The following is a 12,640-nucleotide window of genomic DNA, read 5'->3' on the forward strand; positions in this document are numbered from 1 at the left end:
ATCAGCATCTTCCCTGCAACTTACAGACTCAGACCATTGCCCGGGGAATTAGATGATTTGCCCAGGGTCACCCAATCACCTTGTGTCAGAGAGGGGACCTGAACCCAGGTCTTCTTGACTCTTGAGGCCTACTCTCTAACGCAGTACAACACACAGCCTCTGGAAACTTCACATTAAACATCGACACAACCAAAGAAACATAGACTGTAACTACTGATCTTTAAACACAGTCTTTCCAACACACAATACAACTTTTCACTCACTTCTCTAAAGAGTTCCATTCAAGATTATTTGTTCATTGATTCTCTTGTCTTCTTTTTGTAGGTGTATTCAGGGTGAAGTTTATTTTCCTCATTTTGTTGTTTTTCTCTCTTTTGCATTATTTTATAAAGTTCTTTGTAGCTAAGTGGTACAGATAATAGAACACCAGGAATGGGCATTAGGAAAACCTGGGCTCAAAGCTGGCCTCCAACACTGACTAGCTGTGTTGTCTGGGCAAGATATTTAAACTCTACCTGCTTGTGTTTCATTAGCTGTCAAATAGAGATAATCAAAGCCCCTAGCTCCCAGGGTTGTTGTGAAGATCAAATGAGATAATATTTGTAAAACACTTAGCACACACAATACCTGGCACATGGTAGGTATTTAATACATGTTTGTTCCCTCCTTCTCCCTTCCCAATTCAGAGAATCACAGGATTTAGAGTTGGAGAACTCCGTGGTCAGCTAGTCTATCCCATACCTAAATGGAATAATTAATTATAATTGATTATAATTAATTCATTAAGGCATCCAAGTGTTCTTGTCTGATCTCTGTACTTATCTTGGAAATAAATTTCCTGTTAGTTATTTTTGTTCTCTCATTTCTAGTACAAAATCATCCGCCTTGACAGAGAAAACAAGCCACAAAAGATCAAGCACTTGTCTCCTTTTTCTGTCATCAATTGTCTTCATCACATCCACCCCCAATTAGCAAGCCTATCCTATGATCCTCCTCTTTCCCCAGCACAACTTTTGAAAATACATCTCATTTTGTTTTCCTTAGCTTCGCAGTCAACCTCCAACTGACAAGAAGTATTAGCACTCCAGTCACTAGTCTGCAAGCCTCTGCTGCTGTTAGTCTTCCTGTTAACTCCTCTTGGGAATACATTTAAATACTCAGGTATTTTGTATGTATCTTCTTTTTAAAACTCCAAGCTAGCTGGTTAGCTCCTGAGGCATTCACTTCCAGCTCTTTGGACAGTTTCCATTTTTCTGCCTCACTGGAATTGTTTCACCTTCTGGGTCTTCAGAAGTTCATTTGTGGGAGTTTCTTATTCTTCCTCATCTAATAGAGGGCTGAGAACTCGATGGTACACTGAGCTTTGTGGTTCAGGGGGACAAGCATTCTGTCATAGCCTCGAACGTAATGTGGATTGTTGTAATTGTTGAGACCAGGAGTTAGAGAGGGAGTAGAGGTGGGACAGAGGAAGGGAATGGAAAGAGAGAGGGAGAGAGAGGAAAAGAGGGAGGGAAGGTGAGGGAAAGAAGGAAAGAGAAGGGAAACAACTGAAGGGAGAAAGTGAGGGAAAGGAAGAGAGAAGAGTGGAGGAGGACAGGGGACAAAGAGACAGAGAGAGAGAGAGAGAAGAAGGAGAAGGAGGAGGAGGAGGAGGAGGAGGAGAAGGAGGAGAGAAGGAGGAAGGGAGTGGAAGAGAGGAGGAAAGTAATGGAGCATAGGAGAAAGAAAGAGAAGAGATAGGGGAAGGGAGAGAAGGGAGATGGAAGGGTCAGAGAGAACCAGGGAGAAATGAAATGTAGAGAAAGGGAGAGACAGACAGACAGACAGACATAACAGGATGAAGTAGGGAGGTAGTGTCTTTAGCTTTATGCAGAGATTAATGAGCTGAGTTGGAGAAAAAATGGCAACACAGAATTACCAGGCAAAAAAGGGAACTGAATGGAGATAAGCTGTCGGAAATGGGAAAGCTCAAGGTAGGTCACTGAGTCCCTGCAGGGATCTCAGAACAGAGCATTCTAACCAAAAGCGACAAGGATTGAGGGTACCTTTCCAAAGGTCTATTCTCCTCTCTGTCTGTGCAATAACAGGCACTATGGCACTCTGATGAATTCTTTTGCCTAAGTGTTTTCTGTGTCTTGATTTTGTTCCAAATATAAAGAGGCCGGGAGTTAGGGGGACATACAGAAAACTTGAATCATAGCAGAGTCAAACCTCTGAATGTGAAGAATTTCCTAACTGGATTGGGGTCTAAGCTATTAGAATTCACTGGAATTAATTTTTCTTACATAAAGTTCATAAAACAGCAGAGAAAAGGACCATGCAAAACTGAGGCCCATTAAACTGTCCCTAAGCTAAAAGTGAGTTAACTTTTATCACAGGGCATGACTGAGGAAATCTCTAGTGCCTTTTCTGAGAAAGCAAAGCAGGGGCTGGTGGAGACAGGTGAGACCTGGGGACAAAGATTGAGTGTATGTCGTACACTCCTTACAGAAGATAGGAGATGGTAGATAGGATTGAATACTTCCCACACTACCACCCAGCTGCTGTTCTACCAGGCTGACATAGAAGTTTTCTAGACTGGATCTTACTTAATCTTCATATGAATTCTTGGAACTCCTTTCTAAAATATAATACAATAGGAAGATTGGCTAGTGAACCCAGTCCTTATGACCATGTGTAAGGTCTTGGTTGATGCAATATTCATGTGGATTTGGGAGCACATACAGATGATCTATAATTGACTGTTATCTGCTAACCATGTGATGAATCTGATCATTTCTGTCACTTTTACTATATACTGATGGTCTGTGCTCCAAAAACATTCTACAATTTCACAATTGCATCATCAGTGAACGGGTATTCCTTTTTCTCCACAAATTTGAGTGTTGTTTAAGTATTTCTTCCATTTTCATTATAATGAGTTGATGTTTCCATATTGCTTAAATTGCATCTCTTTTGATTACTACGGAGGCTGGATATTTTTCCAAGTGGTTATTCGCAATTTGAAAATTGTTTGCCCATAGAATGTAACCATTTGTCATGTGTGTTAGGTGTATATGCGTGCATGTGTGTTCCTGCTAGTAAAATGCACATTTGAAATGTCCCAGCCTTGTCTTTGAGTGAACTAAGGGGAAAAAAGATTCTTCCCATCTGTGTGAACTAGTGGTATCTCAAAACACAGCATTACCAAGATGGAACTTGGTATCTCTTCACTTCCTCCTTTACCCTCCACAAGCCTGTCTCTCTTCCAGACTTCCTTATTTCTGTTAAAGGCATCACAATCTTACCAATCGCCAGGTTTGAAATCTCAGTCACTCTTATTTTTTCCCTCTACCTCACCTCCCATGACCAATTTATTGTCTGTTTGACTTCCTTCAACATCTTTCACATTTTTTTCACTGAAAGGCTGTCATCAACAACCCTCTTCTAGATGCTTCTAATAACCTCCCAATTAATCTCCTTGTTTGCAGTCTCTCCATCCCTCCAATTCATCACTATCTTTTTCTCTGTTCTATCCATCTTTCACACAGCTGCCAAAATAATCTTCCTAAGACACATCTCTCACTATATCACTCCCTTGCTCACAAAACTCTAGTGGCTCTTTATTGCCTTCAATGTTAAACAAAAACTCCTTAACCTGACCTTTGAAATTCTTCTCGATTTGACTTCAGTCCAGTGTTCCAGACTGATGTTTATAGTGCCCACTTGGAATTTTCACAAGACTGGCCTACTAGCTGTACCTTGAACTCAGATTTTGCAAGGTGCTTTTGTATAAGATGACTCCCATGACTGGAATGCACTTTCCCCTCAACATGCCTCTTGGACTCCTTAGTTTCCCCTTCAGGGAAGCTGGCTCAGATGCCACCAATGAAAAATGTTCCCTGATTCCTCCCAGTTGTCAGTGTCCTTTCTCTCTCTTCTCAGATCATCATATATTTGTTTAACTGTGCACACATCGTATCACCTTAGCCCCAGCAGAATGTGGACTTCTTGAGGTCAGGGATTGCTTTTTCTTTATATTTCATACCTAGCACTGCACTTGGCTCCTACTGGGAAGCAATCCAAAGCTTCTAGAAATAAATCGTGATGAGACAGCCTCTGGCGGTGGGCTGTATAAGGGCTGTAGTCTTCCTGGCTTTGTCGAAAAGAAGTGGAAAAACTGCACTAGATATCATCTGGGTCCCTCACAACCTGAGCTCGTCTCTTTCAGGGTTCCTTACCTCAGTGAAGTCAGCTGGCATCCAGAATGATGAGAGCCAATGCTGTTCTCTTCAAATATGAGATGGAGCTGGGAAGGAAGAGAGAGAATGAGTGAGGCCCTGGACAGATGGAGGCTGGAGTCCCAGGGAGGAGGAAAGCAGGACAGGAAAGGAAGACTCTCACCAGATTCTGTAGGATGCTCGCAGTGGCATTGAACTGGTTGGAGCCTGATCCACGTCTGCTTCACAGAGCAGGCTGGCAATCGCAAAATCAAGAGTGAAACACTCCAGAAGGCTTCTGGCTGCTTTGGGGGAAGGAGAAATTGAGCCTTGAATACATAGGATCACAGGATTATAGATTTAGACCTGCTATGGACCTTTTAATTCCTGCATCCCTGAGGCCCAGGGAGGATTCAGTCAAAATTCCATGTTCCCATATGTAGTGTCTGAAGTGAGACTTGAAGCTTGGTCCTCAGGACTTGTAGACCAATGCCCATGCTGCCATCCATCAACTCACCCAGGGGATACCCAGTTGAAGTTGATCTATACTTTATCGGAAGGAAAACTGACCATCCTGACCCCAATTACGCATCTGTGATAGGACCCCTCTCACTCCCCCATCCCCTCCCTCTACCACCACCTTCCTCTGAAACTCCCACCTCCTCTGCTTACAGTCAGTTTCCCAAAGAAACTCTTCAATTAAGACACAAGGCAGAGACACATGTGATTGGTACCTGAGGAACTGGGTAAGAGCGACAAAGAACTTTTGGAATCAATGTAGACAGGAGCTGAAGGGGGAAAATATCAAGAATGAAAACCATTTTGGTCAACCTATATGAAAAGGGATTCCACTGGGCTAGGTCACTAAACCATCCCGTGGAAACTGAGGATTAACATGCTGAGAGATCACAGGTCATCCCTTGGCCTCCTTTTTTCCTTCTCTTTCAAGAGTATAGAGTAAAATAGGGTGGGGAGGAGGATCAACTGTTTCTTCTGCCAGGTCATGGGTCCATAGAGAAATCAAGTCACTGAATACTCACCACTTTTTGCTATGGTGGAGGACTGATGATTTTGAAAGAGGAAGAGACAGAGAGAGAGAGAGAGAGAGAGAGAGAGAGAGAGAGAGAGAGAGAGAGAGAGAGAGAGAGAGAGAGAGAGAGAGAGAGAGAGAGAGAGACACAGAGACAGAGAGAGAAAGACAGAGACAGAGAGACAGAGAAACAGAGACACACAGACACAGAGATAGACAGAGACACAGAGAGACAGAGACAGAGAGACAAAGAGAAAGAGCCAGAGACAGAGAAAGACAGAGACAAAGAGAGCCAGAGCCAGAGAGACACAGAAACAGAGACAGAAAAGAGAAACAGAGAAAGAGCTAGAGACAGAGACAAAGAGAGCCAGAGAGACAAATGGAGAGGCAGAGAGAGAAATGGAGAGACAGAGAGAGGGAGGGAGGGAGGGAGGGAGAGGGAGGGACAGGGAGAGGGAGAGGGAGAGGGAGAGGGAGAGGGAGAGGGAGAGGGAGGGAGGGAGAGAGAGAGAGAGAGAGAGAGAGAGAGAGAGAGAGAGAGAGAGAGAGAGAGAGAGAGAGAGAGAGAGAGAGAGAAATTCTGGGTTAGGTGGCCCATATATTTCCTTGTGTGCTCTGCTTCTCTGCTGTGCTTACCTTCCAGTGGAAAGAGAGTAAGGGAGGGAAAACTGGGGGCAGGCTATTTCCTGAAAAGGGATAGAATCAAGGATATGACCCAAGAGGCGTATACTGAGTGGAGCTACTTCAAACAGCTTGGGGAGGTGAAAGCTGTGGTTGATGCTGTGGTGTCAGTTAACCATGTCTGCTTCAATTTCTCATTTGTGAAATGAGCAGGAGAAAGAAACAGTAAATTACTCTGGACCAAGAAAACTGCAAATGTGGTCATTAAAAGTTGGACATCACTGAAAAATGACTCAACAGCAACGCTATTATACTATTAAAAATGATGAGCAGAATGGTTTCAGAAATATCTGACAAGACTTATGAGGACTGATGCAAAGGGGAGTAGAACCAGAAAAACACAGGAACATAAAAATACAGGAACAGAAATACTGAAATGATAATCAACTGTGAAAGACTTAACTATCCTGATGAATAAAATCATCCCAGATAACTGCAAAGGACCCCAAAGAAAAATACTATCTACCTTCAAAGAGAGAACTGATGAATTCTGAGTGCATATTGAGACACACTCTATTTTTCTTGCTTTTTTGCAACAAGACTAAAATGGAAATATGCTTTGCATGACTTCAACATGTATAATAGGTATCATATCACTTGCCTTCTAAAGGAGTGGGGGACAGGCTGAAAGGAGGGAGAGGATTTGAAACGCAAAGTTTAAGAATGAATGTTAAAAAAAAAAGAATGGTTGGATCCACAGATCAGTAAGGTGAGACTCTTGAGACACTGGGAAAAATATGTTGTCCCTATATGTAATTTTTGTAAAGCCCCAAACTGTTCTTTTCTGTTCCCCTGCCAATTGGAAATGTCAGCATTTCATAAGAGGAAAATTAACGTAGTACAAGGACAACTAGATTTGACTACAAGGGAGTGAACAGATTGTCAGACTTCTCAAGTCTAAAAATGGCCCAAAATAGAGGGGCCAAGAGAGAAATGTCAACACAAGGAAATTCTTTTTTTTTTTTTTTTCACAAGGAAATCCTTGTGGAAAGTATAGAGAATTCTGGATCAGGAATCAGGAGGATCTGAGTTCACATATAGCCTCAGATTCTTACTAGAATGGGTCAGCCCAGGGAGGGTCACTTAATCTATGTCTGCTTCAGTTTCCTCATCTATACAATGGGAATAAGATTAAACTTCCTTGTGAACCTAAATTAAGAAAAGATCTATAAAGAACTCTGTAAGCCCTAAAATACTAAGTATGTCATCATCATCATCATCAACCCAAACACAACTCTTATTTCTTGATCCAAACATATTTTCCAAAGTCAAATCAATATCCTTTAATGTGAGGTTTAATTAGAAGTCTACTTACTTATGGACAAAAAGTAGAATGGCTAGGTTCCTGGGTTGTGGTATAGGATTGGGTCCTTGTAGCAGGTAGGGCGGTGAGTGCAAGAGATGTCCAAACAAAGTGGTAACACAAACCTCCTGGTAAAGCTTATTTATCCCTATTTGAGGAGCTGTCACTAGGTAACTCACTATGACACTGTTTACATAAATATTCTAGTGTTTGATAAAGAAACTTTAAAGTCACAGCAACATCAAACTATCAGAGCAGTGTTGGCTTTCAGGGTAGATGTACTTAGACTCTTGGAAGATCCTTGGGTCACTATTCCTGGTGCTGATGCAGTGATTACAGGCAGCTTTGTGGAAACAGAGGCAGCGGAGTTAGTGCCTACTCCCCAGTGATTTCTGTTGGCAGAGTGCTTGGTTACAGCTGAGGCAGGACTAGTGTCCTAGAGCCTTCTAATAGAGGGGATAAGATAAGGCTTCTATGCCTGAGATAGTGCCCTGGGAAGCCTTTAGTCCTGGGCTCAGAGTAGATGCTATTATCGACTCTGCTCCAGAGGCAATAAAGATTCTGTGCCACTCTCCTGTAAATATGAGTGATCACTAGACTTGGAGTCTCAGATAGCTCAACCTGGGTAATATCAGCTAGATTTGTACCTGATCCAACATCCCGTGGTCCCTGTGGACCACCTAGATGGAGAGTTTTTCTCTGGTAGTCTGAACCTCAGAACTTGCTAAAATCTCTCCTAAGCTAGTACTAGGAGAAACAGAGGGTCTTATTTCAGTTTGGGTACTGAGTCTTGGAGGAACTGCAGAGATGTCTCTAGTCATCTTTATTACACATACTACTGGCCTCTATGACTGAGGTGGTTAGGGACAGGTCTGAGGTTTTCTCTCGGCCTATATACAGGATTGCACTGGCCATTTTCTCTAGGGGAATGAAGCCAGTAGAGATGATTGATAAGCCTCCATGAGTAATGTCTGACAACAATGGGGCTTTAGGAGAGGAATTGGTCAGTGGGGCATCTGCGCTGCTCTCTGCCACTCTACTTAGGAGCTCAGGGCTATTAGTGACTGTATGGGAAGGAAGGACAATGTGATTTTAGTGCTGAGGGTCAGATTTGGGTTTACAGACATAGGAAAAGCTGAGCTCATGTTTTTAGGCTTATATAGTTAACCCCAGATAAAGTTATTAGAGTTGAAGGAGAGTGTGTCCTTGGCCATGAAGGGGTGTATCTGCCCCAGTGATGATAACTGTGACTTTAGGTAAGGATGAGGACCAGGGAAGCCCAGTTCTTGTTCTAGGAGGAGTCACAAGAGATACTGGTGATGGAGGCAGCAAATGCTGGTGTAGTTAATACCAAGGATGAGTCCACTTCTCCACCAAACCTGGTCCCTATAGTACCTGGGGTGTGGGATGGTATCCTGTAGCCAGGTGGCTCTGAGCTGAAATCTCCCACAGGACTTGACATGATGTTAGCAGGATGAAACTTTCCTTGGATGACTGTGCTGGTATCTGAGGTTGCAGGGTTACCTGGTCTGCTGGTCTCCCACACTGAGTTGCTGGCAGAGACCAAACTACTCTGTAATATTCCACTGTACCTGGCTCTGAATTCAGTCATTGGAGCAACAGAAGGAGTGCTCCTTCAGGGTGTGGACTCCGTGGTATCTGTGGGCTCTAGGGTAGATGATTCACCTGGGCTTGTCTGGGCTCCAGTCATGGCCATGCTTGTCATGCTTCCCAAAGAGGTTGAAGGCATAGTCCTGGGTAGCTGGCTCCTTCAGTTAGGCTGTGCAAAGAAGAACTGGAGGCTCTGTCAGACCAGATGCCTACTCCTGTGCTTGGGGAGTGCACGTGTTCTCTGTAAGTGCTTGCAGAAGTATCTGTGTTCTCTGGGAAGGTGCTGGACACAATTAAACCTTCTTTTGGCCATTTTGTAGACACCTAGAAAGGACTTCTGTCCCCTCCACCTCTGTTGAGATGGTGCTGGGAGCAGTGAAGGACAAGGCAGTTGAAGCTGCCTCTGATCCTGCCTGAGTATCCCATGACACTAGTGTGGTCTTCCAAGTCTCACTAGATCCTTGGCTGATTGTGACCTCTGCTGGAGTAAAGGAGCATGGGAAGTTTATGGGAGTAACCAAGGTCACTCCAGGGATCTCTCAGGTGGAACTGATGTTTCTATGGGAAAATATATTATTCCTCTGGGTGTCTCAGATCTGAGCCCATCTGTGACCATGGCCACAGTGACAAGAGTACCCTGTGTGGTAGCTGAGCCTGGAGTGTTTTCCTCAATATCTGTCTCTCTTGCAGTCCCTGAAACAGAATGTCTCACTGTAGAGCTAGTCATGGGGATGCTGGTAGACTTGTTGATTTGCTTGTCACATCAAACCCACCAACCTACAAACTGTACTCCTGCAGGAGAATGCTATAGGCAGATTTGCTTAGTATGTGGGGAGGTTTGGTGTTGTTCTGACAGCGATATCCATTTCCTCTTAGTGGGATTCTTTCTTTCCTTGGGATAATACCCAATTTCTAGTACCTCAGTTTCCTCTCAATACACATCATGGGCACTTCATCCCATAAAGAACTTTCATCAGCCCTGCCAGGGCCTTTAACCTACACTCTGGTCATTTCTTCTTGAGCCTCATTACTGCCCCAATGCCCACACCAAAGACTAGTCTTGCAAGATTCATGCTTAGTTTCTATAAAGTCTGGTCTGGACATCCACGGTCCCCATTGGTGAATGACTCTCCTGATCTACTTTATCATAAAATTCAAGGTCAGGATTCATTTCATTACATCCTTTCAAATACATGGGTACACTTTCATCCCCCAGATCCTCTGCAGATCTGGAACTGTGACCAAATCCTCTCTGCCATTCTTCTCTGATGTCCTATGTCCACATACTTCATTGGTTGCCCAGGCATCATTCCTGCTTGATGCATAACTCAGCTGCCTCTCACTGACTACCACTCCTTTATATATGTTGTCTCCTGCATAAGAATGCAAATTACTTGAAGGATGGCTGCCTGAGGGGCTCAATTTGATACCGTTTCCATATCCATGCTGATAGAAGCTGTGACCTCTGACAATGGAGAGATAAAGGTCCCAGTAGGGCCAGTGCCCACTGATAGGACAGTTTTACTATCCAGGGTAAATATGCTTTGACTTTCAAGCCCTTGGGTACGTCTGTTTTGCTGAAACTGTGACTTCATAAAGCATTTTGAAAACAAAAATAGCTGAGCTGGTGCTTTTTTCAAGTAATTGCTTAGTTGGCTGAGTGGACAGTGCTTGTTTGTGCATGTTCCCCTCTCAGGACTAGTGTTATGTATCATGGGGTTTTCTGAAGAAGGAAATAAGGTGGGATAGGTCCTGCTAGGCTCGATCCCTCAGATGGCACCTTTGGAAGTCTGGCTCTCCTCCAGCCCTTAGATCAGAGTGGAATCTGTTATGGTCACTGTTTTAGTGGCCTAGGTTGCAGGAGAAGACAACGGACATTCTGCGTTACTCTCCTGTGGGACTTTGGCAATGGTTAATGAACTGTGAATTTCAGAGAGGTCATTCTGGGACACAGTAACCACACTTGAACTTAATCTAATATGGACAGGAGTCACCGGGGTCCCCACCTTCTGCCATATGGAGGAAGGACTTATACCTCTGGCAGTCAGCATGGCCTCAGAACTTTTGGAGTCTCTTCTGGAATTGTAGGAGAAGGAATGGCTGAGCTCACTTCAGCTCCTGTGTTGAGCCCTGGAGGAGTAGATGTGATACTCTTATCACTCCAGTTGGAATGGTGCTTTCTGTGGTCTCTCTGGTTAAGGTAGTCAGAGGAAGCTTTGAGCTCCCTTCTGACTGCATGTGGAACATGATGAGCATCAGTCCCCACAAAAGTTGAGCCAGCAGAGATGACCGACCTCCAGGATTAGTGTAGGAGAACAGTAGAAATGGTGGTCAATGGGGCATTTGTGCTTTTCTCTACTCAGGAGCTCAGGACTGAGAGTGATGACAGGAGAGAGAGGGCCAACTTCTGTGATTATAGTGCTGAAGATTAGACTTGCGGCATCAGTCCTTCTTCGCAACTGAACTCATGTTCTCAGTGAAGAAAGTAACTGAAGAGGAGTTTGTAGGAGCTGAAGAAGAAAATATCCTTGGTCATGTAGAGGTGGTATCTGTCTCAGCAATGGTGAGATCCCTGGCCTTGGTTGTGGTAGATGAGAGGGTTCTCCAGGGAAAACCATGGAACTGGTGCTGGTTGTAAGAAGCAGGGCTGAGCTTACTTGAGATTCTGTGCTGTGTTCTGTAGGAGTCATAGAGATATCACTAGTCATCTTGACTGTGACAGTATGGACTACGCTCCCTCTGACCAATGGGAGACCTGAGGTCTTCTCTGAGTTGGGACTCTGTAAGCTACAATCATCAGTGGAATTGAGCCAGGAGTGGTACCTAACCAACTTGGTACCTCTCCCATAAAAGCAGCTGAGGTCATAGGAGGTCCAGGTAAAGGACTGATCAGTGAAGCACTTGTGCTACTTTCTCCCACTGTACCCAGAAGTTCTTGGTTGGGAGTGGTTTCATGATAAACAGACCATGTCTGTGACCTGGCTGCTGAGGATGACACTTAGGCTTTCAGTCCTAGGGATATTTGAGCTCATATCCTTAGCCTTGTAAAATAACCTCAGATAAGGTGACTGGAGACAAAGGAGAGAAGGTCTGTGGCAACGTAGACATAGGATCTACCAATCACAATGAGATCCACGGCTTCAGCCGAGGTCAAGGACCAGGGAACCTCTGTTCTTACACCAGGCAGAGCCCCAGCTATGCTGGTGATGGAGATAGCAGGTGGTGATGTAGTTAATACCAAAGACGAGTCTGTTTCTCCTCCAATATAGCACTTGGGTTGTGGGATGGAGTCACGTAGTCAATTGGCTATGGGTTGGACCCTCATACAGGACTTGACATGAGGTCACCTGTGCTGTCAGCCACTGGGATGAGTATATCTGAGGCTGCAGGGCTACCTGGTTTTCTGGTCTCCCACACTGGCTGAGGAAGGATTCTCCTGACTCAATTTCTCCACTGACACCTGGAAGACTCTAAGCCTCACTGAATGCAAGTTGACAATCTACTCCTGCCTGGAACTGACATGAATTTGGGGAGATATTGTTTCCCTGCAATGTCCCTACTCTTAGTGGCAATTTCCTATAGTCAAAAGGTTTGTAAGCTTAATAGCAGATCTATCAAATTACAGATTGTTGGAAGGGGAACATCCGAGGTCAAATCTAAAATTAGCTATTAGGCTTAGGACTTAGACCAACAACAATAAATTAGGGTCCTTTAGTTCTTAGTAATAGTGTGGAGACAAATAGGTCAAGGGCTTATGTATTAGCATACATAGTTATTATTTGTGTCTCAGTTGATTAATGTTCAAAAAAATCCATT

The 12,640-nt window shown here is 44.0% G+C and overlaps 1 protein-coding gene across 1 annotated transcript in view; it reads right to left on the minus strand.

Moving 5' to 3' along the window:
* The window catches only part of LOC140512235 (mucin-16-like), a 47,957-nt gene extending 39,282 nt beyond the window's left edge, over positions 1 to 8,675 (minus strand). Inside the window, exons 1-4 of the mRNA XM_072621476.1 lie at positions 8,528 to 8,675; positions 8,112 to 8,277; positions 4,384 to 4,438; positions 4,221 to 4,288 (exon numbers count right to left, since the gene is read on the minus strand). Coding sequence (XP_072477577.1) covers positions 4,221 to 4,288; positions 4,384 to 4,438; positions 8,112 to 8,277; positions 8,528 to 8,675 — 437 coding nt within the window. The remainder of the gene's footprint in view (positions 1 to 4,220; positions 4,289 to 4,383; positions 4,439 to 8,111; positions 8,278 to 8,527) is intronic.
* Between the last annotated feature and the right edge of the window lie 3,965 nt (positions 8,676 to 12,640).

This window comes from Notamacropus eugenii, chromosome 6, assembly GCF_028372415.1.
Source record: "Notamacropus eugenii isolate mMacEug1 chromosome 6, mMacEug1.pri_v2, whole genome shotgun sequence".
Lineage (NCBI taxonomy): Eukaryota > Metazoa > Chordata > Mammalia > Diprotodontia > Macropodidae > Notamacropus > Notamacropus eugenii.